Source organism: Loxodonta africana, chromosome 4, assembly GCF_030014295.1.
Source record: "Loxodonta africana isolate mLoxAfr1 chromosome 4, mLoxAfr1.hap2, whole genome shotgun sequence".
NCBI classification, from domain to species: domain Eukaryota; kingdom Metazoa; phylum Chordata; class Mammalia; order Proboscidea; family Elephantidae; genus Loxodonta; species Loxodonta africana.
The window spans coordinates 35893960-35919782 of record NC_087345.1 but is presented as its reverse complement, the minus strand read 5'-3'; the positions used below and the strand labels follow the sequence as shown (position 1 = coordinate 35919782).

At 41.2% G+C, this 25823-nt stretch overlaps 1 protein-coding gene across 1 annotated transcript in view; it reads right to left on the bottom strand.

The window, feature by feature from the left end:
- Nucleotides 1-5040: 5040 nt before the first annotated feature.
- Nucleotides 5041-25823, bottom strand: part of HAL (histidine ammonia-lyase) — a 41023-nt gene continuing 20240 nt past the window's right edge. The window contains exons 14-20 of the mRNA XM_003405270.4: nt 24943-25023; nt 18530-18595; nt 18289-18454; nt 14502-14636; nt 10340-10448; nt 10181-10250; nt 5041-7725 (exon numbers count right to left, since the gene is read on the bottom strand). Of these exons, the coding sequence (XP_003405318.1) occupies nt 7585-7725; nt 10181-10250; nt 10340-10448; nt 14502-14636; nt 18289-18454; nt 18530-18595; nt 24943-25023 (768 nt within the window). The 3' untranslated portion in view covers nt 5041-7584. The remainder of the gene's footprint in view (nt 7726-10180; nt 10251-10339; nt 10449-14501; nt 14637-18288; nt 18455-18529; nt 18596-24942; nt 25024-25823) is intronic.

Below are 25823 nucleotides of genomic sequence, written 5' to 3'. Positions count from 1 at the left end.
GGGGATTGATGGAAATCCAAGTAATATGCCCCAAATCAAGCTAAAACAAGGCTATGGAGTTCCTGGGTAGTGCAAAGGTTTAACGTGCTTGGCTGCTAGCCAAAAGGTTGGAGGTTGGAGTCCACCCAGAGGTGTCTTGGAAGAAAAGCTTGGTGATCTACTTCTGAAAATTCAGCCTTTGAAAACCCCATAGAGCACAGTTTTCCTCTGACACATGGGGTTGCCACAAGTTGGAACTGACTCAGTGGAAACTGGTGGTAGGCCTTCTATAATAGGCAAACAGTATTTCCAGCTCCTCCCCCTCTAGTGAGTCTTTCTAGATTCTCTTTGAACGAATTAGTATCCCTTTTTTTTGATGGGAGGTGGAAACCCTGGTGGCCTAGTGGTTAAGTGCTACAGCTGCTAACCAAGAGGTTGGCAGTTCGAATCCGCCAAGCGCTCCTTGGAAACTCTATGGGGCAGTTCTACCCTGTCCTATAGCGTCACTATGAGTCAGAATAGACTTGACAGCAGTAGTTTTTTTTTTTTTTTTTTTGAGGGAAGGTGTCTTTCCATTTCTGACTTCTCAACCCTAGTAATAAAGCTTCACAGCAGAGTTTAAGACTTGCCGTTTTGTATATGAGTACAGGTGCCTTCCTGAAATGGATGCATCTTGACCAAATCCAATGATGTGATTTCTTTGACATTATTTTCAAGTTTTTGATTCTTGAGATTCCAAATGTGTAAACATCATATTCCAACTCTCAGTAAATACGTGCTGTTGCTATCGCTGTTTCCTTAAGGCCCTGGAAGCAGATCAGCACTTTTGTGTATTAGAGCTTTTTAGGAAATGCACCTATTAAAAATTGTTTGTAAAGAGTGGATGATTGTTAATATAAATGGGTAATTCCAAAGCCATGTGCCCTTACTTGATATCTTAAATGTTTTAATCATTATCTTTACGATCTTAACTACGTTATCACTTTGTCCTATTTATGGGGAAATGGTTTAAGAAGTAAACATTAACTAGCCAAATGATTACCAATTCCAGATTGATAGAGCTTAAGTGATTGAGGCTTTACTGGATTTAATGTTGAAAGGGTAAGGTAACACGCACACATTGCTGGTAGCACGAGGTCTGTGGCCCGTGGTCCGTCATGTGCTTGGCACAGGAGCCTTGAGGGTTGGGGGCTATGGTTGCTGTGGGTGATGCCTCCCCTCTGACGAATCACCTAGTCAGTGATGGGAGTTGGGGGTGCAAGAGATAGACATATAAGCTCAAACTAAATGTTAGGTCTGCTCTGGAACCCGAACTACACATATATAAGAAGGTAAAGTGCATCTTATTTCCTCTTCTAGGAAACCCTTTCTCGAACACAGGTCTGATGTGAATGAAAGCAGAGGAGACGCCCAATTCAGATTGCTTTAGTTCTTTCAGGACCTTGTGCCGTTGTTGGCTGCTATCAAATCAGTCCCCAACTCATGGTGACTCCATGCGCAATGGAACAAAACACTACCTGATCCTGTGCTGTTCCTCTGCTAGGGTAGGGATTGGACTGTTGTGATCCATAGTGTTTTCACTGATTGATTTTCAAAAGTAGATTGCCAGGCATTTCCTCCTAGTCCATCTTAGTGTCTGGAAGCTCCTCTAAAACCTGTTCAGCATGATAGCAACATGCAAGCCTCCACCAATAGATGGGGTGGCTATGCATGAGGCGCATTGGCTGGGAATCGAACTTGGGTCTCTTGCACTGAAGGTGAGAATTCTACTACTGAACCACTAATGTCCCCCACTGTAGATAGTAGGCACTCACATATTTGTTGTGTGAGTGAACTCTGGCAAGATATGTTTGACATCAAACAAGTCCTTTGGTGGAGAGAATAGGTTTTCTTCCCATGAGATGTGGAACGGAGTAGGAAGTATCAGATGCTTAAAAGATCAAGTGGAAAATTCTCAAAATGGTACAGTGAGATGGGAAAATCCCTATTCTGTGCTCCACATTGTGTTAGATCAATGTTTATCAACCTTTAAGGAAATGTTTCTCACTCCAGAAGAAAATATACATTTAATTAATTAGAATTTGAATGAAATATAATCTCTCCCTATACTAAGTAGATACTAAGGAATAAGATTTTTTTTGGGTAGGGTTGAGCTCGGAGGGTCACAAACCTTTGTAATAGGCAACTTTTTTTTTGCTTCCCACAACCAATTTTTCCTCCCTTTGTTGAGCTGAGAATGTATACATTAGATCCTGTAGGGGACAGGCAAGGTGTCATGGTATACTGAAAAAGAAGGGAACACAAATTTGGGACTTGACAACTGGGCTTTGATTTCATCTTGAACTCTCTAAAATGTAGAGACCAGCTATAAAATGTAGAGGTAGGATTTGCTCCATCTCCGAAATCCTGGTTGTAAGCTGGGTCCTGCTTTCAGGGAATTTACAATGCATTATGGCCGGTAAGACTGGCATTAAAGGGTAGAATCAACACCAGAGAGCATTAAGTGTCTGTTCTCTTAAAAGGATACACTCTTGATGAAACACAGTAATTTTCTTACTTAAATTAGTTTTTCCAGATTTTCCCCAAAGTATGAGCATCTTGATCTTTATTACAGTAACCAGTGGTGTCAATGCCAGCCTCTGGAGAGAGGGAAGTTATTCCAAAAGACGATGACAAATGTTTTGCAAGTGGTTCTAGTGACACTACTGCAGGCATCGGATACTAGGTACCCAGATGGCATGAGCTGCCATTGGGCCACACTGCCACAGCAGTCTGCCATGCTCATGCACCTTCAATCTCTCAGAGGTATTTTGGCCTGGGAAAGTTTTGCTCTCCCCATTGTACCACTGCAAAAATGGGCTCAAACATACTAGCAATGTTGAGGCTGGCACAGGACCGGGCAATGTTTCATTCTGTTAAACATGAGGTCGCCATGAGCTGACTTGATGGCAACTAACAACAACTGTACCACTGGTATGGGCTATCACACTCTCCATGACCTGGCCCCTACTTCACCGTCTTCCCAAAACACTTCCACATGTTGCTATTGTTTGTTTAATTCTCTGGCCCAATGCCTGGAATATAAACTGTGAGGGCAAGGACAGGGCTATCTTGGTCATCCTTCGTTCAATGAAAGTGACCAACGTGGAAGTGGTTTCCTGGCGTAAATGTCTCCTGACGTTGGAATTTAGCTTACATTTCTCCTTTTTCTCCCCTTTCTCTCTGACTTCCACCATTCAAAGCCCAGCGCAGTCACCTCTTCCAGGAGGCCTCCCTAATGATCCAAAGGTCCTACAGTTGTTCTGCCTTCCTCTAGGACACGTTTGGTGCAGTAATTACTATTTTACATCCCTGACTAGATGGTGAGTCCTTGAATACAGAACTATGTGTTTTACTTGTACACCACAGTCCTGGGACAGCACCTCATACATAGTGGCTGTTATGGATTGAATCGTGGCCTCCAAAAAGAAATGTGGAAGTCCTAACTCCTATTCCTGTAAATATGACCCTGTTTGGAAATAGACATTTTCTTTTGTTTTGTTAATGAGGCCATACCAGAGCTAAAAAACAAACAATCTATTGTTGTTTCTACAGGACATAGTAGAACTGCCCCTATGGATCTCCAAGGCTGTAAATCTTTACAGAAACGGACTGCCACATCTTTCTCCAGTGGAGTGGCTGGTGGGTTTGAACCAACGATCTTTTTGTTAGCAGAAAAGTGCTTAATCACTGCACCACCAGAGCTCCTCAAAACCCATAACCATTGAGTCAATACTAGAGTAGGGTGGTACAATCACTTCTATGTGGTGTTTTATAAAAAAGCAGAATAGACACAGAGACATACACACACAGGGAAGACAAATACCAGATGAGGATGAAGCTACCAGGCCAGGAACCCCAAGGATTGCCAGCAGCAACTAGAAGCTCGAGGAGGCAAAGAAAAACCCTCCTCTAGAGCCAATGCCCTGATCCGTACTTCTAGTCTCCCAAACTGTGAGACAATAAATTTCTGTTCTTGTGGTATTTTTTGTTATGGCAGTAGTAGGTAACTAAGACAGTGACTGTGTTAGGTAGGATGCTAATGGCTGCAAAGATCAAAACCTAACTAAAATTAGCCTGAAAAGTAAGGAAATTTATTAGCTCATCATTGGAAATTCAGAGGTAGGGCAGGCTTCAAGAATGGTTTATCCAGCAGCTCAGCAATATTGAAGACCCAGATTCCTTCCCTCCCTCTGCTCTGCCATCCAGTGTCGGCGTCATCCCGAGGCTGGATTCGCCTCTGGGCCTGGCTGGTTTTAACTGCCATAGGCGCATTCCGCCTCCTCATTTGGGTCAAGCAGCAGGGGCAGAGTAACTGGCTTCCCTGGCTCTCAGGAAAGAAGCCACTTTTTCAGAAACCTCCAACAGAGCTCTCCTTGCGTCTCACTGGCCCAAATTGCAACCCAAGTCTTTTCTTGTACTAATTACTAGGCAAAGAGAATAGGATTTCCCTTAGAAAGGAGCTCTGCTAGCACAACAATGAAGCACATGACTGCTAACCAAAAGGTTGGCAATGTGAACCCACCCAACTGCTCCACAGCAGAAAGACCTGGCATTCTGCTCCAGTAAAGATTACAGCCTAGAAGATCCTATGGGGAAGTTCTACTTTTTCACATGGGTTTGCTATGAGTCGAAAATTGACTTGACGGCACTCAACAACAACCATGAGGCCTAACCCTGAGCGAAATGAATGGTGTCCTGCAGATTTGCTGCTGCTCAATGGGAAAGAGAAACAAAGTGTGCCAAGTTAATCTCATTTTCTAAACACCCTTTCTCAACTTTTAACATTTGTTGATGGAAATCTTTCAGAAACTTAATTAACTGAAGTTAGAATGGCCTCTCCCTAAAAAGGAGTTGGCACCCTGGTGGCACAGTGGTTAAGTACTCAGCTGCTAACCAAAAGGCTGGCAGTTCAAATCCACCATCCACACCTTGGAAACCCTATGGGGCAGTTCTGCTCTGTCCTACAGGGTTGCTAGGAATTGGAATGGATTAGACAGCAATGCGTGGGTGGGGTTTAAATAGGAGTTAAACTTCATTCAAAAAATCTAAGAATAAAGTGACAACATGACACAATTGAGAGTTAGTTCATTTCATATTTACCTCGAAGTTCTCTTGAAGGCAAGGCCAGTTACTAACATAGCCATGTAGAAAATTCAGTGAGGGTGTGTCATTGTGTCCCAGAGGGCCGAAGGGGCTGGTGGGGCCCAGCACTCCCCAAGTAGAAGTGAAGAGCCTCCTTTGGACTTTGAGGGCTCACTGGATCAATTGCAGCTCAGGGGTAACAATGAAAAAAGTTTATTCGTGTGTGTTTATATCTTAGCAATAAATGGCACCAAGAACAACCTTTCAGCAAATAAGCTCCTCAGCACAATTTTTTTTCCATTTTTTTTCTTGTACTTTAGATGAAGGTTTACAGAACTAGTTTCTCATTAAACGGTTGGTACACATATTGCTTTATGACATTGGTTAACCACCCCACAACATGTCAAAACTCTCCCTTCTCAAACTTAGGTTCCCTATTACCAGCTTTCCTGTCCCCTCCTGCCTTCTAGTCCTTGCCACTGGGCTGATGTGCCCCTTTAGTCTCGTTTTGTATTATGGGCCTGTCCAGTCTTTGGCTGAAGGGTGAACCTCAGGAGTGACTTCATTACTCAGTTGATAGGGTATCCAGGGCCCATGCTCTCAGGGTTTCTCCAGTCTCTGTCAGGCCAACAAGTGTGGTCTTTCTTTTTGAGTTAGAATTTTGTTCTACACTTTTCTCCAGCTCTGACCAGGACCCTCTGTTATGATTCCTGTCAGAGCAGTCAGTGGTGGTAGCCAGGCACCATCTAGTTGTACTGGACTCAGTCTGGTGGAGGCCATGGTAGCTGTGGCCCATTAGTCCTTTGGACTAATCTTTCCCTTGTATCTTTAGTTTTCTTCATTCATCCTTGCTCCTGAAGGGGTGAGACTAGCGGAGTATACTAGATGGCTGCTCACTGGCTTTTAAGACCCCAGATGCTACTCACTACAGTAGAATGTAGAACATTTTCTTTATGACCTATGTTATACAAATTGAGCTAGATGTTCCCTGAGACCATGGTCCCCACAGCCTCACTCCAGCAATTCGGTCCCTCAGGGAGTTTGGATGTATCTGTGGAGCTTCCATGACCTTGCCTTGTACAAGTTGTGCTTGCTTCCCCAGTATCGTGTACTAGCTTACGCTTCACCAAAGTTACCACTTATCTATTGTCTATTTAGTGTTTTTCCATCCCCATCTCTCCCCTCCCTCATAACCATCAAAGATTGTTTTCGTGCTCAGCATGTTTTTTGTTGACTGAATTGCTGGAATCAGCAGTTTTCACTCCTGTCCCCACCTTTCCTGTTGACGCATTGTAGTCTAATGAACGAAAACTCTATTGTGAAGTATATTTTTGGACCTGTTTAGGTTGTAATCAGGTATGCAAGTTGGCAAGTGTGTCTGTCCTTTCTTTGATTGGCTGCAGCTTGCAGAGCTCTAAGTTCAACCTCCTGGGATGGAGTGCCTTGTACAGTGTTGTGTGATCTTAGCCTTAAGAAGCCAGGAGGTCATCTGACCCATCCTTCACCCAGAGAGTTACACTTAAGCCTTCCCAAGGTCCTTATCTTCTTCTTGGGGAAAAAGAAAACAAATTGGGTAACAGATCCTAGCATCCCACCTGACCTCTGTCAATAGTGCTTCGTTTTAATGATTACCAATACAGGTAGAAGGTGGGTTAACTTCCGAGCATCAGATTTCTTATCTGTAAAATGAGAGGCTTCTTGCACAGGGTTACTATAAGAATGAGAATACAGTACTAACACATGGTAAGAAAGTGATGATAAAAACTTCAAACTCCAATTTAAGCATGTTAGTCCTTTTTCTGATATGTGCAGTGATAATTGAAAAATATGAGGTACACAGTTCCAGGGTCACTCAGATAACAATCTTTATATTCATTCCTAAATCCTTTCCATATAAACCCTCTTGCTGGTTTTGACTACCCTGTGGAGCAATTGCTTAAAACCTCTTGACTATTCTGTACTATAATTTAATGAATAAAAGAAAGAACAGCTTAAAATGGCTATTTGTGAAAGCATATGAAGGGGCATTTGTCATATGATGACCTATAACAATCAGTGAAAGAAAGTTAACTAGTGGAGAACTTGTCAAAATAAAGAAAAATAAAAATATAGTTCACAAAAATCTGGTGTTTTTGGAAAAGAATGCTGTCCATTGGTTTCCAGATTTAAATTCATCTGATGCTAAGAGTAGAAAAGAGACCCAGGTAACCTGTGGTTACTCTTCTCACCTTTAAGAGTGACTGACCTATTGATACTGTTAAGAAAGAAAGAAACTCCTATAATCTGAAAATACCCAGTGAGTCTTGAACCATGCCAACAAGAGCACAGTGCTGGATTTAGCAACTGTGTCAGTGTTATCAAAGAAGGTTTTAAAAGAACTGAATTACATATATAATAGACTGATCTACTTAGGAAAGGTCTCTCCCCTAGAATAATGCTGCCATAGGTGCCATCTGATCCGCTTGTCCACGACAAGGCTCATTAAAGGTCATCAGACTCTGGAAGCTTGGTATAATTCTTCTGTAGAAATTCTAGTTTAAAGGCGGTAGGAGAAACAGGTCTTGATTCTGGAATATGCTCCATTCTGTATTTTTCAATGTACGGTACAGCTACTTCCCAAATCTGAGAAGCAAGAGGAGAACAAAGTTGAAATGTTGGCAACACTGTTTTCACATGGCATTGAACATCAATTTCACCTGAAGTCAAAATGTTGCCTCTACCTGACTAGACACATAGAAGCTCTTTGCTTGCTTTTAAGTCATTTGACACATGATCTGTGCCAGTGAGTCTTTAGTTGCCTTACTAGCTTTTAAAATACAAAGTCCAAAATTCTTCTACAGTTACTTTGATAGTTTTCAGCTGCTTGCTTTTCCAAAGCACCAAAAACAAGCAAGCAAAGAATAAAACCAAGAAACAAACCTAGAAGACTTGGGTAAGCAGAGTTAAGGAAAATTGTTCAAGGGTAGGACTTTGTGTTTCCGGATGCTAACTCTTGAATGATAAAAGGCAGTTTACTGAGTTTCCCCCATTGCGTGGAAATGCCCTGTATTTTCTGTACTTAGACCTCCACTATCAATGTATGGCCGGTGGACTAGCAGCATCAGGATCACCTCAGACAAGTCAGGATCTCAGTCTCCAGCCCTGACCTGGAATCCCCGGGTGTTGCAAAAGATTAAGCACTCAATAATCAGCCAAAAGTTTGGTGGTTTGGACCCACCCAGAGGGGCCTCAGAAGACAGGCCTGGAGATCTGCTTCTGAAAGGTCACAGCCTTGAAAACTCTGTGGAGCACAATCCTACTCCCCACACATGGGATTGCTATGAGTTGGAATCGACTTGATGGCTCCTAAGAACAACTGAGACCTACTGAATCTGGGTCTGCATATTACCCGATTCCCCAGAGAGTCATATACACATGACAGTTTGAGATGCACTGCCTTAGAACCTTGTTTAGTTTTTACCTCTATCCACCAACCTATTCTCTTTCAAGCACAAAATCCTCTCAAATTAAGGCCCTGGTTCTGGCTTACAGATGCTTTTTTCTCTGATGCCTGCTGACAGCTAAGGAGCCTTCCTACTCCTTTGTATTACCTCAGAAAAGTGTGTTCTTTCAAAAGCCAGCCTCTCAACAGCTCTCTCCTAGCACCAAAGCTGGCAGCGGGCAAGCAGCTTCCCCTCAAAGTGTGCAGGGCAGGCTTAGAAATGACAACTGTGAAGATCAAAGGGAAAATCATTCCCCAAGAGCAGGGCAACTATTCCAGGGGAATTCAAATGATCCTAGGGAACAGTGATACCCACAGATTACAATAATAGGCTTAGAGAACTTCAACAAACAGCAACAACAAAAGTATATATGGGTCGTTGGTTTGATGAGTCAGAATCACATTGATTGTAACAGTCAAGATATATATAGTATATATCTATAGACTATATATCTGTATCTATAGACATATATACCAAAACAGATATATATATCAAATCATATATATATAAAAAATATATATATAGTATATTGTATATACACACAAGCATATATACCTATACCTATATATATATATACTGATATATATATGTGTGTGCGTGTATATATACACACACACACACAGAGGAAACCCGGGGCAGTTCTACTCTGTCCTATAGGGTCGCTATGAGTCAGACTCAACTCAACAGCAACAGATTTTTTGTTGTTGTTGTTTTATATATATACAAAAACATATGGATTTGAACTGCTAACCCCTTGGTTAGCAGTTGTAGCTCTTACCACTGCACCTCCAGGGCTCCTATATATATATATATTTTTTTTTGGTATGTGTATATATGTTGTTAATTGCCATCAAGTGGGCTCTAACTCACAGTGACACCACGTATTTTAGAGTAAAATTGCACTCCATAGAGGTTTTAATAGCTGATTTTTTAGGAGTAGATCACCAAGCCTTTCTTCCCAAGTACCTCTGGGTGGATTCGAGCTGCCCACCTGTCAGTTCTGTAGCGCAGTGCTTAACCATTTGCACCACCCAGCAATGAAGCAGACTGCTAAGCATCTGTATCTTATCAGCCAAGTCTACGGTCAATGAAGAAATGAGCAGTTAAGAGAACCTGTGTCTCACTCAGTGTGACAGAGGCAGGGACACACCAGGCCACGAGACAGACTCATAACCCTTTAAAGTAAAAACCTGGAAGTGTGTTGTCCCTCCAGGCATATGCTCCTATTACACCTGGTGGTGGTAGTTAGGATAGCAGCACTAGAAAGTACTTTTGGATGAAAGAGGACATTCTTGGAGAGGGGGATAGACAAACCTTTCATTCATTTTCTCCCCATGAATGCTTGTCCCCAAACTCCATTAAAAATCCATTTCCACTTCTAATTCTTGGATATTAATGTTTGGGTGCAACCTGGGGCACTTGAAAGTTTACCAAATGGCTTCTTAGTGGCCTTGCAAGTTGCATAAGTACCTTTTTGTTCATTTACAAGGAATAGCAAGAAAAAAAGAATAAGATAATGGTTCTCCACCTTTCCCTCTCACTTTACTTTCCTATCACAACCAAAAACAATGAAATCAGCCAAATAGTCAGCTTGCCTTCTGGTCTACCAGCAGCCGGTGTGCTGCCTCGATGTCCGGGGCTATGAAGCGGTCTTTTATCCAGGGCCTGGAGAGGAAGCACACCAGCCAAACATTAACCACTGCCAGGTTCACAGTTCTGAAATTGTGTAGTTCCAGTAATGTGTTTGACTTTACCTTACAACAGAGCGTACCAGGTCATAGACCTTCTCCAGTGGAGTGGTTGTTCTCAGGGGGCGTAGAAACTCGATACCCTGACAGGCTGCAAGAAGCTCGATGGCCAGTACTAAAACAGCAAGTGCAGAGGAGATGGTTGATTAAAGGCTGACCACATGCTTGAGGAAAATAAATGACACTGAAGTTAATGGCCATTGCCAGTCAACTAACAGGTGGTTGGGACTCAATTGGTAGAACGAAGCTGCCTTGGTATTTTTTTGCCTTGTTAAAATGGCTTTTGCAATCTCTCAGATGCATCTTTAAAGATGTGATGGGTTGAAGAGTGTCCCCCCAAAATTCAAGCCTACCCAGAATCTAAGAATGTCACATGACCTTATTTGGAAATACGGTCTGTGTAGAGGTAATTAAAGATCTCGAGATTAAACCATCCTGAATTTAGGATGGATCCTAAATCCAATGACTACTGTCCTTATAGAAGAGGAAGGGACACCGAGAGACACACAGAGAAGAAGGCCATGTGAAGGCAAAGGCATAGATTGGAATAAGGAAGCTACAAGCCATAGAATGCCAAGGATTGCTGGGAGACACCAGAAGCTAGGAAGTGGTAACAAAGGATTCTCCAATAGAGCCTTCAGAGGCAGCATGACTTCTAGTCTCCAGGGCTGTAAGAGAATAAATTCCTATTGTTCTGAACCATCTACTTTGTGGTAATTTATTACAGCAGCCCTAGGAAACTAACAAAAATGGTGAAAAGAAATGAGACATTTACCTGAATAGATTACCAGAACCTCAACACCACCCAAGAAGCTGTCCATTAGTCTACACTATCAAAATCTGCCACTTTCCCCCATTCACTTCCTGAAACCAAGAGGCCAGATTTGTTTCACGTTGTTAAAAAAGTTAGGGGAGAAAAAAATGGAAAGACTATCCAATCTTGAGGCTAGACCCCAACTCTATTAAGTAACGTGTGCCTTTCAGTCAAGATCCTTTACTTCTTGAAGTTTCCATTTCCCTATCTGGGAAGTAAGGGGCTAGACCAGAAGATGTGAAGTTCCTTCCAGGTTTGAAATGGATTCTGTAACTTCATTGTTTCCCTGTTGACTTGTTTGTACTCACCAGAGTGTGTAATGTGCTTCATAAATTTGAAGAAGTCAAATATTTTTAATACATATTCCCATTAACCAGTTAAATGGTCTGGTCAACTTTAAGCTTCTAAATTATTTTCTTAGCAAGTAATGGGATTCAAAGTGGTTTAATTTTAAAGTGTATTTCTATAAAAAAATTCTTTGAAATCTGACTATATCCAATTTAGAGAATTTAGATTTCTCAGTGTTCCAAGTTTATCTCAAAGTATGGTACATTTAATGAGTCCTTAGCTAAGAAAGACTGTACAAAAATTGTTATACGAAGAAACTTAGAGTTGGCAAGATACTAATTTCTAGAATTTTTGCTTTAGTGGGCTTGGGAGGCCTTGAGTCTGAAGGCTTGAACTGAACATTGCAGAATTCATCCCAAGGTAACTAAAGATTCATGGCTCACTCATTGCCTCCTTCAAACCTTTGATGAAGGTCCATGTGCCAGGTATTCAGGCTGAGGGAAACATCAAGGCTAAAAACAAACTGAAATTTAGGCAAAGAAGGGAATAGGAAACAGTTGTCATCCATCTTGATCAAGGAAGTTGGGAGGGGAGATGGTGAGGAGAAGAGATATTTTTGGTCTAAAGCTACCAAAATGAGTAGAATAAACCCTGGCTTATAAAAATTAACCACCTTATTACATAACCCCTTCATGGGTATTACAAAGATCTGACTAAAATAGCATACTCTCAACTCACAGAGATTTCAGTTTGGGATCAGTTCTGCAAGAATACATTATAGAACAATCCTGCAAATGGAGTTCTGAGAATGCATAGGATCTGGATCATTCTTTGTAAACAATATAGCAGTAGAGAGGAGTAGTTAAGGCAGTGAACTGAACCAACAGCCTGGGACTGACTCCTCGCTCTGCCATTTTCAAGCTGTATGACTTGGGCACATTATTTAACCTCTGCCTTGGTTTCCTGATAGTACATCTCTACTAGAGTTATCGTGCAGATTAAATGAGTTAAAGAGTTGAACACACATTGTAAATGTTCAGCAAGTGTTGGTGATATGATGTTACCTCAAATATGTCAAAGACAGAAAACACTGGGATGTAAATATTTGCAAGGTCAAACATGAAACTCATGAGGAAAACCTTAAGCTGCCATCTCTGCAACCTTGTTTTAAATGTTCTTTGTTGCTATCCACAACCAGCAGTTCTGGGATTTAAAAAACTATGCACTTGGTCATTACAAATTCAAGTAGTTCAATGCCTCTTGATTTAGCTGGGCTTTTTTTCTATATGCTTTTTTTTTTTTTTTAGATAAGCTGATATACGGTATCCTAACAACAATATTTCACCTCAAAAAAAAAAGAAAGAAACTATCCTAAGAATCTTAATCCTGAGAACACCTTCTAGTTTATATGACTATTTTCTTTCCCTTGCAGGCGCGGGGATCAGCAATTACCCAGTGGTGGCTCCAGGGCAGAGAATGGGATGGGGAGAGGTAGCAGCAGAAGCAGAAGCTAGATCACGTAGGACTTTGTAGATTACAGTAAGGGTGTTGGATTTTGTTTCAAGTGATAGGAAATAGCTTCAGCAGAGGCACGGTATGGTCTAAATTCTGTGTTAAAAAGCTAGTCTTAGCTATTGTGTGTGGTGGTTGCAGAGGAACGGTAGTGAAAACAAGGAGACCAATCAGAAGGAGATGATGGAAGTTCGATTCTGTGTCTTTTGAAGGTAGAGCTGACTTGTTGATGGACTGGATATAAGATATGAGGCCAGATAAGGGTGCTTCCTTAAGTGTTTGACCAGAGCACGGTTTTCAGTGGGGAAACCATTTTAAGAGTGAAAATTAATAATACACTGTGGTAGATAATAACAAGTGTTGGTGAGGATGGGGAGAACTCAGAACCTTCACACACTGCTCGTAGGAATGTAAAATGGCACAGCCACTGTGGAAAACAATCAGGCAGGTCCTTAAAAAGTTAAATATAGAGTTATCATTTGGCTCGGCAATTCCACTTGCAAGAGAAATGAAAACGCACATCCACACAAAAATTTGTACATGGATGGGTCATAGCATCATTACTCATGATAGCCAAAAAGTGGAAACAATGCAAATGTCCATCAAACTGATGAATGGATAAACAAAAATGTAGTATATCCATACAGTCGAATATTATTCAACCATAAAAGAAATGAAGTCCTGATACATGCTATGACATGGATGAACCTTGAAAACATTATGCCAAGTGAAAGAAACCCATCACAAAAGACCACATATTATGATCCCATTTATATGAAATATCCACAACAGGCAAATCTATAGAGACAGAAAGCAGATTAGTGGCTGCCCAGGGCTGGGAGGCAGCAGGGGGGGAGGTCGGGAGGAGGTGATAGCTAAAGGGTAAGATTGATTGTGGTGATGGTCGCACAATTCTGTGACTATACTAAAAATTGCCAAACTATACAGTTTAAAGCAAACTATACAGTTTAAAGGAAACCCTGGTGGTGCAGTGGTTAGGAGCTATGGTTGCTAACCAAGAGCACTAGAAGCTTGAATCCACTAGGTGCTCCTTGGAAACCCTATGGGGCAGTTCTACTCTATCCTGTAGGGTCACTAAGAGTTGGAATCGACTTGATGGCAACAGGTTTGGTTTTTTTGGTTAATACAGTTTAAATGGGTGAATTCTACGTTAAGTGAACTATATCTTAATAAAAATAATTAAAGATAAATAAAAACATTTTATCTTCACTTTTAAATATGTTTTAAACTTTTCACTAAATAAAAGAAGAAGCAGTGGTGGCCAGTCTGATAAACTGGCTTAACTCTGTGTAACTCAGTGGTTCTTAACTTTCACCGAGCTTCAGAATCACCCGGTAGGCTTGTTAAAAACCCAGGTTGCTCCCCTCTCCCCTCTAGGTTTCTGATTCAGGAGGTCTGGGATGGGACCTGAGAATCTGCATTTCTAACAAGTCTCCAGGTGATGCTGATGCTGCGGGTGGGGAATCCCACTTTGAGAATCACTGGCTTAGTAGTTTATAAGTGAGGCCTACCACCTGGGCTGGCTGGCATTACCTTGCTCCACGTGCTCGATGACCCTGAGGGCCTTCCTTGCTGCCCATCCTCCCATGGAGACGTGGTCCTCGGTGGCAGCGCTGGTAGACAGGGAGTCCACAGACGAGGGGTGGCACAGCGCCTTGTTTTCAGAAACTGCAAGAAACCAGTATAGGTTGCAGTCTGCTTGTAATGGGATGGACTGCCAAAATTACACATGGGCTTCCCCAAAGTGCCCCACAGCATGGAATACCCTCTCCGGTGGCTCTTGGTCATTATCCAAGCACCAGGGAATACAAAGCTACTTTGGGAAAAGGAAGTTCATGGATTTTTTTCCTAAAGTAACAAAGATTTTAAAGCTATCGTGAGTTCCGAGATAACATCAGGATGGGAGGCTGGAAACCCTAATATTTCAAGGTCAAGTTGAAAACATTGGAAGTATTTAGCATGTCAGGGAGACTAGGGAGAAAAAAAAGAGACATGACAACCATTTCCAAGTATTTGGGAACAACTGGACTGGTTGCTTCACCAAAGGAGGTGGAATTAGGATTTGGGCATGGCATTTAACTATTGAGGCTGGATCTTGGGCAAGAGGATTTAACAGTTCAGGGCATGCAATGATGACATAAGGCTACGCTCTGTGCTTAAGCAAGGGCTTGATGGCTGCCAGAGATACCTCGGGGAGGGGGCAATTCTTGGCACAGCCTGGATTGGTGCCTCCCAAACTTTACTGTCGCATGAAGGAGTTGCTTGGAGGATCTTGTTAAAATGCAGATAATGATTTTCAGGTGGTGTCTGAGACTCAGTTTCAACTCTTGGGTGATGCTCATATTGTTGGTCCAAGGACCGCACTTTAAGTGACAAGGACCTAGACTACAGAGTTCCTTCTCTTAGCTTCAGAAGCCAGGAAAGGGCAAACCCCAAGAGTCTTTTTTCCTCTTTCCTTAACTTCAGGAGTGGCTCTGGTGAAGTTTCAATTGGTTTCTATGCTACTAGAGTTTGTGTCCTGAGATGATCTAAGATGATCAACTAGTCCTGGTTTGCCCAGGATTTTCTGGGTTTTAGCAACCGAAAGTTCCACTTTCTGGGACCCTAAACTGAGGGATCTATGGTAAGCAGGGTGTGGTGAGGCAAGTTCAGAAAGACAAAGACAAATTACCAAAAAAAAAAAAAGAGAGAGAAAGAAAACTATAATTTCATTACAATGAAAGCAAGCTGAACAACCTCAATAGGCAACTTGGGAAGCTAAACACATTCAAACGAGGCTTCCCAAGGCCCACAATGTTCTCTAGAAACCAATGACCTTTTCCTCTACCACCATGTTAAGGTGAGAAGTTTCCACCCTTTAAAGGAATATTTTAACAAGCAGGTAAGTGAGCAAATAGAAGATACAGTAAGGTCTGTGAAAGCCAGAACCTGTGTAAGGTGGTGTCCCGTCAGCAAGAAAACTCAAATATTTTCCACTAAAAGGAGAGAGAAAAAGGTGGTGACCACTTTGTGAAAGGTGGTGACCACTCTGTGAAAGGAGAGAGAGAAAGGTGGTGACCACTCTGTGAAAACTCAAATATTTTCCACTAAAAGGACAGAGAGAAAGGTGGTGACCACTCTGTCAAAGGTGGAAAACATTCAAGACTTGCAAAAACAAGACAGTCCTGTTGAGTTCCTGCTCTTACAGCTTTCACTGTATTGGGTCAGAGGAAGAGATGAATTCAGGGGCTCTTCCAAAAAATTATTCTTTTTTTTTTCCCCTTGGTTATCCGTGCTGAGTTTTTTAGTGAGAGTCTGTGGTGAGGAGGGTGTTATGAGTAATATTATTATTAATAACAACTAATGTTTATTTAGTGCTTACCATGTGCCAGGCACAATTCCAGGTCTTCACGTATATTAACTCATTTAATTCTCATAGCAGCCCCATTAGGTAAGTTTATGGTCCGCATTTTACAGAGGAATAAACTGAGGATTGGCAAGATTAAGACACTTGCTCGGGATTCAGATTCAGAATCCATGTTTAACCACCATGTTATCCTGGTAGGAAGAGTTACCAAATAAAATCCAGGACACCCAGTTAAATTTGCATTTCAGATAAACAACAAATAATTTTTTAGTATATGTCCCAAATAATTCACATTTTAATTCAAATTTAATTAAATTTAAATTTAATTACTTTGAATTTAACTGTATTCTTATGTGTCAAATCTGGCACCCCTATTTTGGGATTCAAACCCACTGCCATCAAGTTGATTCCAACTCATAGCAATCCTACAGGACAGAGTAGAACTGCCCCATAGGATTTCCAAGGCTGTAAATCTTTACAGAAGCAGACTGTCACATCTTTCTCCTGTGGAGCAGCTGGTAGGTTTGAACCATCAACCTCTCAGTTAGCAGCAGAGCACTTAACCATTGCACCACCAGGGATCCTTTATGTTTTTTAGTGGTTGGCATATGCAGTACAGTGAATTACTTAATATGGTCCTTCTAGCCAGTCTTTGTGACTCTTATACAATGATTGGGTGGGACTATGCAAATAAGGTGTTTGTGGCCAACTAAGAGGGGCTGGACAGCTTGCTGCTAATGCAAATAAGGTGCATGGAAGCTTGTGGGGGTGGGACCATGGAAATAATATGTATGGAACCCTAACAAGGGTTTGGTCAGTTTTGCCATCCTGTTAGGCTTAAAGGGAGACACAGAGAGAGAGAGGGAGGTGCTATAACACAAAAGACAGCAAGAGATAGCAGCCCAGCAGTAGCAAGAGTGATAGTGGTGCGAGATGGCACGAACTAGGCGACTGGAGCAAGATGGTTGCAGCGGGGCTTGCCAACCACAGAACTAAGAGTTTTAACACTTACCCAAGAAGGCCCAAAGCAGGGCCCAGCAACAGAGGGCAAGAAGAAGCTGTCCTGATCAAGAACTGTATCCTGAGTCATTCCCTGATCCTGACTTGTACCGTTACTTCCCTAATAAGCCACTTAACTGTAAGTACGGTTGGTGAGTTCTGTGAGAAGTTGCAGAGCATTACAGAACCCAACGACAGGAGAGAGAGTACTGAGGGGAAGAGGAATAGCTGATGTTAGAGATAATGGAGTGGTACAGCAGTTTGAAAAATTTGGTTATTTGGGGTATCTTTAACTTCCACCTCATAGGAACTAGCTTTGTGCTGATCCTTATAAAACAAATCATTCATTTATTTAGCATATGTAAAGGAATATATCCAGGTTGGCTCAAGAGTCAGCATTAACTATAAAATTTTTTGTCTCTTCCAATTGTCTTCATGTTGAGATTAGGGAAAAAACTACAAAGTTTATATGTAATGTCAAATTGCTTTCCGTAAAGAAATGGTCAATTTACAACCTCATTATTGTATCATTATGTTTCACTATAGGAGTGCCTGAGTGGTGCAAACAGTTAACGTGCTCAGCTGTAACTGAAAGGTGGGATGTTTGAGTCCATCCAGGGGTGCCTCAGAAGAAAGGTCTGGCAATATACTGAAAAATCAGCCATTGAAAACCCTGTGGAGCACAGTTCTACTCTGACACGTGTGGGGTTTCCATGAGTCTGAGTCTAGGCAAACGGTTTGTTTTTTGTTTTTTTATGTTTCACTATAGCATTGCCAGGTTTTTACTTTTTTCTTCTAAAAAATATTTAAGAAAAGCTCTGCTGCATTTGTATGGAGAAAGCTAGGATGAAAGTGGCAGTGGTCAAAAATTTCTTGAAATTAGATCCTGTTCAGAGACAAAAATGTGCCTGTAAGTAAAATGGAAAAGCCTGTAGGCAGGGAGGCTGTGTTCTGGGAAAAGGGCAGTGTCCTTACCTAGGGCTGCAGCTGTGCAGTGCGCTATCATGAACCCAGAGTTCAGGCCACCTTCAGCCACCAGGAAGGGAGGCAGCTCACTGAGGGACGGGTTACAGAGCCTTTCAATTCTTCTTTCGCTAATGGCGGCAAGTTCATGGACACCAATGGCCAAATAGTCCAGGGCCTGAAAGAGTCTCAATTCAGTCAGCCTATCTTGAGATAACACTTCCAGGGTCAGAGGCAATTCTAAAAAGCTTACTTTGGCTGGGTATTCACCATGGAAGTTTCCTCCAGAAATGGTCTCTCCCCTGCTAGCAAAGACCATCTTTCAAAGTAGGTTAAGGCTTGAACATAACATTTGTGGATCACTTTAAGTATAACTCCTTTCCCAAGCTACTTATTTTTAGAATTGGGGTGGCAGCCTTTGTACAAATGTGGGGTGGAGGGGAAGAGAGGAGTGTTCCCACAAACGTGTTGACATAAAAGGGACACAAAAGCATAAAAACCTTAAAGATTGGGGGCCAAAGAAACATGGAGCATGAGATGATGTTTCCTCTTGAGATTAGATTTTCAAGCTCCATTAGTGTACTAATGTGCTGGTTAGTACTTGCTCTCTAAAAGTTTATGATCTGAACCTAAGTACAGAGACCAGGACACCAGTTTAAAAGTGAATTCTGTTTTTTCAATGGGCATTGTAAGCTTGTGTTCCTTAAAAGAATTTACTGAATGGAAGACTCTACTCATGAGGAACCGCCAACCTGTCTGGAACAATCAATTCTGGGAAAGTATTCAAACTCAGTAACCCTACGCCAGCGTTCACAGCAGATGACGGCTTATAGGTCCTCGCAACCCCATTTGAGTAGGAGGAAGCTTTAGACACTATTACTATCCTCAGTTATAATTCCATTCTATCAGCATTTTACTTAAACCAGCAGACACTCAACCAAAGGCAGTGACAGGTTCTCATCCGTGATTCCAAAGAGCTAATTTTCACCCACCGGGCTAAAGAATATTCATTGCCTATTAACTTCTTTCTTCATTAACTAGGAACTCATGGTGTGTGGGAAAGGCTTAGACTTTCAAAGATCTGGATATTCACGTGGTACACTGACCTAGTCAATTTTGGAGTTAATCTTAACCCTGGGGGTGTAGTGGTTAAGAGCTACTACGGCTGCTAACCAAAAGGTCAGCAGTTCGAATCTACCAGGTGCTCCTTGGAAAATCTATGGGACATTTCTACTCTGTCCTGTAGGGTTGCTAGGAGTCAGAATTGACTTGACAGCAATGGGCTTGGTTTTTTTTTTTTTTTTTAATACATATAATGGCGATTTTATTAGGTCTAGCTCCTGCTCTTTCCCATGAACCTGCCCCCAACATGGGGCTTGGCTGTCTCCCAACCTGAATTCCTGTACCAAATGATCTCTGCACCAGTTTAGAACTTAAACATGTTCTATTGTTCTCTATGGGGGCAATGGTGGTTCAGTGGTAGAATTCTTGCCTTCCACGCCAGACACTTGAGTACAGCTACCACTTGTCTATCAGTGGAGGCTTGTGTGCTGCTATGATGCTGAATGAGTTTCAGCAAAACTTCCTAAGACAGACTAGGAGGAAAGTCCTGGATATCTACTTCCAAAAATCAACCCATGAAAACTCTGTGGATCACTATGGTCTGATTCCCTATCAGTCATAGGTATGGTGCAAAAACAGGCAGTGTTTTGTTCCATTGTGCATGGGAACCCATGAGTCAGGCCTGACTCAACAGCAGCTGACAATAACATTCTTCTCTAGTTGTTCCAAATGTGTTTGCTGGTTTCTCAAACTAGATTATTGTCAGGTGCCTCAGGTCGGTTCTAACTCATAGCAACCCTATGTACAACAGAACAAAACACTGCCAAGTCCTGTGCCATCATCACAATTGTTGCTATGCTTGAGCCGATCATTGCAGCCACTGTGTCAGTCCACCTCATTGAGGGTCTTCCTCTCTTTTGCTGATCTTCTACTTTACCAAGCATGATGTCCCTCTACAGGGGTTGATCCTTCCTGATAACATGTCTGAAGTACTTGAGATAAAGTCACCATCCTCGCTTCTAAGGAGCATTCTGGCTGTACTGCTTCGAAGACAGATTTGTTTGTTCTTCAAGCAGTCCATGGTATATTCAATATTCTTCGCCAACACCACAATTCAAAGGCATCGATTCTTTTTTGGTCTTCCTTATTCACTGTTCAACTTTAACATGCCTATGAAGTGATTGAAAACACCATGGCTTGGCTCAGGCACACCTTAGTCCTCAAAGTGACATCTTTGCTTTGTAACACTTTAAAGAGGTTTTTTTTTTTTTTTTTGCAGGAGATTTGCCCAAAGGCATTGCATCATTTAATTTTTTGACTGCTGCTTTCATGGATATTGATTATGGATCCAAGTAATATGAAATCCTTGAAAACTTCAATCTTTTCTCCATTTATCATTTTGCTTATTGGTCCAGTCGTGAGGATTTTTGTTTTCTTTATGTTGAGGTGTAATCCATACTGAAGGCTGTGGTCTTTGATCTTCATCGATAAGTGCTTCAAGTCCTCTTCACTTTCACCAAGCAAGGTTGTGTCATCTGCATATCACAGGTTGTTAATGAGTCTTCCTCCAATCCTGATGCTGTCTTCTTCATATAGTCCAACTTCTTGGATTATTTGCTCAGCATGCAGATTGAATAGGTACTGTGAAAGGATACAACCCTGACGCACACCTTTCCTGACTTTAAACCACTCAGTATCCCCTTGTTCTGTCTGAACAACTGCCTCTTGATCCATGTACAGGCTTCTCATGTGCACAATTAAGTGTTCTGGAATTTCCATTCTTTGCAATGTTATCCATAATTTGTTACAATTCACATGGTCAAATGCCTTTGTATAGTCAATAAAACACAGGTAAACATCTTTCTGGTATTCTCTGCTTTCAGTCAAGATCCATCTGACATCAGCAGTGATATCCCTTGTTCCATGGCCCCTTCTGATTCCAGCTTGAATTTCTGGCAGTTCCCTGTCAATGTACTGCTGCAAGCAATTTTGAATTATCTTCAGCAAAATTTTACTTGCATGTGATATTAACGATATTGTTTGATAATTTCCATATTCTGTTGGATTAACTTTATTGGAATGGGCACAAATATGGATCTCTTATAAATTTCTTGGCATAGACCAGTGAGCACCTCTAGTGCTGCATCTGTTTGTTGAAATATCTGAATTGGTATTCTCCCAATTCCTGGAGCCTCATTTTTCACTAATGTCTTCACTGCATCTTGGACTTCTTTCTTCAGTACCATCAGTTCTTGATCATATGCTACCTCCTGAAATGGCTGAATATCGACCAGTTCTTTTTGGTACAGTAACTCTGTGTATTCCTTCCATCTTCTTCTGATGCTTCCTACGTCATTCAATAGTTTGCTCATAGAATCCTTCAATATTGCAACTCAAGGTTTGAAATTTTTTCTTCAGTTCTTTCAACTTGGGAAATGCCAAGTGTGTTCTTTCCTTTTGGCTTTTCAACTCGAGGCCTTTGTACATTTTATTATAATACTTTACTTTGTCTTCTGAAGCCACATTTTGAAATCTTCTGTTCAGCTCTTTTATTTCATCATTTCTTCCATTCACTTTAAGTGCCCTGTGTTCGAGAGCAAGTTTGATTCTCTTCTGACATCCATTCTTGTCTTTTTGTTTTTTCTTTTCTGTCTTTTTAATTACCTTTGCTTTCTTCATGTATCATGAAGTCATCCCACAACCCATTTGGTCTTCTGTCGCTAATGTTCAATGCATCAAATCTATTCTTGAGATAGTCAGGTAGGATATACTCAAAGTTCTATTTTGGCTCTTGTGACTTACTCTAATTTTCTTCAGCTTCAACTTGGATATGAACAATTGATGGCCTGTTCTGCAGTCAGCCCCCAGCCTTGTTCTGACTGTTGATAGTGAGTTTCTCCATCATCTGTTTCCACAGATGTAGTGGATTTGATTCCTGTGTATTCCATCTGGCAGATCCATGTGTATAGTCACTATTTACGTTGTTGAAAAAAGGTATTTGCAATGAAAAAGTCGTTGGTCTTGCAAAATTCTATCATACGATCTCCAACATCATTTTTATCACCAAGGCCATATTTGCCAAGTACTGATCCTTCCAGTTCTTTGTTTCCAACTTTCACATCCCAATCACCAGTAATTATCCATGCATCTTGATTGCATGTTTGATCATTTTCAGACTGCAGAAGTTCATAAAAATATTCAACTTCTTCATCTTTGGCATTGGTGGGTAAATTTGAATAGTCTTACTGATTGGTCTCCTGGTAGATGTCTGGATATTATTGTATCACTGACAGTGTTCTACTTCAGGATAGATCTTGAATTTTTTTTGTTGTCATTGATGAATGCAATGCCATTCCTCTTCTATTTGTCATTCCCACCAGAGTAGACCATATGATTGTCCAATTCAAAATGGCCAGTGCCAGCCTATTTCAACTCACGAATCCCAAGATATAGATCTTTATGAGTTTCATTTCATTTTTGATGACTTCCAATTTTCCTAGATTCAAACTTAGTACATTCCATATTCCAATTATTAATGGATGTTTGCAGCTGTTTCATCTCATTTTGAGTTGTGTGCTACATCAGCAAATGAAGGTCCTGAAAGCTTGACTCCATGTCATTAAGGTCGACTCTATTTTGAGGAGGAAGCTCTTTCCCAATCATCTTTTGAGTGTCTTTTAACTTGAGGGGCTCATCTTCCAGGACTATATCAGACAATGTTCTGCTGCTATCCATAAGGTTTTCATTGGCCATTTTTTTTCAGGAGTAGACTGCCAGGTCCTTCTTCCTAGTCTGTCTCAGTCTGGAAGCTCCACTGAAACCCGTCCACCATGGATGACTTTCTGGCATTTGAAATTCCAGTGGCATAGCTTCCAGCAGCACAGCAACATACAAGCCACCACAGTACCACAAACTGACAGTTGAGTCCTCAAATATTAGACCACTGAAAGCTCATTCAATAATAAAGAATCTTTAATTAAGAAAATAAAGAACTTCTTGCTGAAATATCTGCTGGTGAAGGCAAAGGTTTTAGTAGTGAACTATCTCTTTCCCTATATCCAGCGATTTAACAGTAATTTTACTTTTACTGTGTAAGATACCCTTTCAAGTCTACATTATGTAAGTGTAGAATGGATACCTCACCCCTATAGTGCTCTTATACATGAGATAAGACTACATGGAGTTCATGGAAACTATTCTATTTTTGGGTTAGTGAGTTGAAAGAAACACAATCCTAAAGTTACTTAGTATGGAGTTGGCTTAGCTGTAAAACAATCTGAGAGAACATAAAACACACATCCTAAAACATCTTGTGAGGTTACACAGCTGCCATGAATCCATCTGCTAACTCCAGCTTCCAGGGCTTCCAATTCAACTCTTTCTCCAGTGTTGAAGGTAAACTAAAACAAAAAACAAACCCGTTGCCTTCGAGCTGACTCTATAGGACAGAGAAGAACAGTATCATAGGGCTTCCAAGGAGTGGCTGGTGGATTTGAGCTGCCGACCTTTTGATTAGCAGTCAAATGCTTAACCACTGCACCTCCAGGGCTCTGAGAGTGAAGGTAGAGACATAAAATATGATAAATAGATTCCTAGGGGGTCTGATGGTCTTCAAAGGCAGTCTTGTCTCTGTGAAGACTTTGCCAGTGTGACTCCTGACCAATCATGTCAACCTCTGGGGGACTAAGCCCTCACAGAGCATTCCACAAGCAAAAACAAGATGGTCCTGAGACAAGCCACACCATTAAGAAAAGCAGAGTTCCACCTTTGAGAAATGGGAGTGCACTTACTATTCTCTTATATTACAAGTATGTAAGCGTGGAATTGAGTAAAGTCAATATCAGAAATAAAGACTTGGGATGGGGAAGACCATAACTATTTGATCAATGCTTTGGTAAGTGTTAAAAGGTTGCCTTTTGTTTACTGAATCATGGCATCACTAGAACCAGGAAGCTTGGATAAATGTCAACCTACTCAATCACACTCATGTTGGAAGGCCCTCATCCGTCTACTAACAACTTTGGCAGAGGTTTTAAGGCAACTGTCTTCATGAAACATCTCAGCCAATGCTCGGAATACATCCATTAATCTTTAATGCATCAATTTTGATAACACAGCATGTTAGAATCAGAACCCAAGATTAGGTTCACAGGCCTACTTCTGTTACTTACCAGCTCTGAACTTGAGAAAGTCACTTAACCTCTGTGCCTCAGATACTTGCTCTATGGAATGGAGTAACTGAACTGAGATATTACACAAAATGATCTCTCCAGCTGGTATTAAAATTACCCCCTGGAATTCTACACAGGTTGCCCCAACTTACAACGTATTTGGGTTATGACAAACCTCACATATGACTGGTCTTTTCTTTTCTTCCTACATCTTATCATTAGTACTAGGTACTACGTACAACATTGCAGTGCACCTTTTGCTGATGTCATCATTCTCATGCTAACCCCCAAAATGAGTAAAGATCAGATTTATGAAGATACTGAAAATATTCAACTTACGTCAGAATTGACTTACGATGAAGTCATCGGAACAGACCACATCTTAAGTCAGGGACTACCTGTAATTATAATTTAGTAAACAATCAAAGGATACGGGATTATCTGTTGCACTGTTAAGTTCTGTGGTGATGATGTTCTTCACAAATGCTATTGTGTCATTCACCACACCATGGACCTAAAATGCAACCAAAATAAGATACATGATCAATTGAATCCTTTAAGTGTATTCTCAGGTACTAATACTCTTAAAAGGTAACATCTTCAATCTTTCCCCAGAAAGCGTTTTGTAGTTATAACCATGAAAATCATGGTCTGTTTATTTGGTATTTGAAGATATTTTTATTTTAGATCTTCAGGATGCTCACTGAAATAAATTAGAATAAATTCATTATAAAATGAGTCCACATACAATACAGCATGATGTAGGAGAAAGAATGCCAACTTTAGATACAAGCAGGTTCAATTTCTGGTTTTTAGTAGGAGGGTCACTATGAATCAGAATCAACTCAATGGCAACGGGTTTTGGATAAGTTACTGACATTTGTAGTTGGAACAGAAACGGACTTAGACAACAGTGCTTACCCTAAGGCTTGTGACAAGTGAATAAGATAATCCAAATGAACTCTTACACATGATACAGAGAAATCATTTAGATGGAAACTATCATCCAGTTCGTGAATATTGAAGGTACTGTGTTGGAACGTACTCACGAATATGGCAGCTACTCTGCACCAGTCCCCAAGACAGTCACATGCCCTAAAGCAGTGCCTGACTTCTAGATTCTCCCAGAAGTAAAGGTCCGGCTGTGTGACCTTGGGCGAAGTACTTAACTTCTGTGCCTTAGTTCCCCAGTTGCAAAATGGGAATCAGAGTACCTATCTCATAGTTGAAGCATTGGTGGTTCAGTGGTAGGACTCTCACCTCCCATGCTGGAGACCAGTCCACCTCATATGCAGCCACCACCTGTCTAGCAGT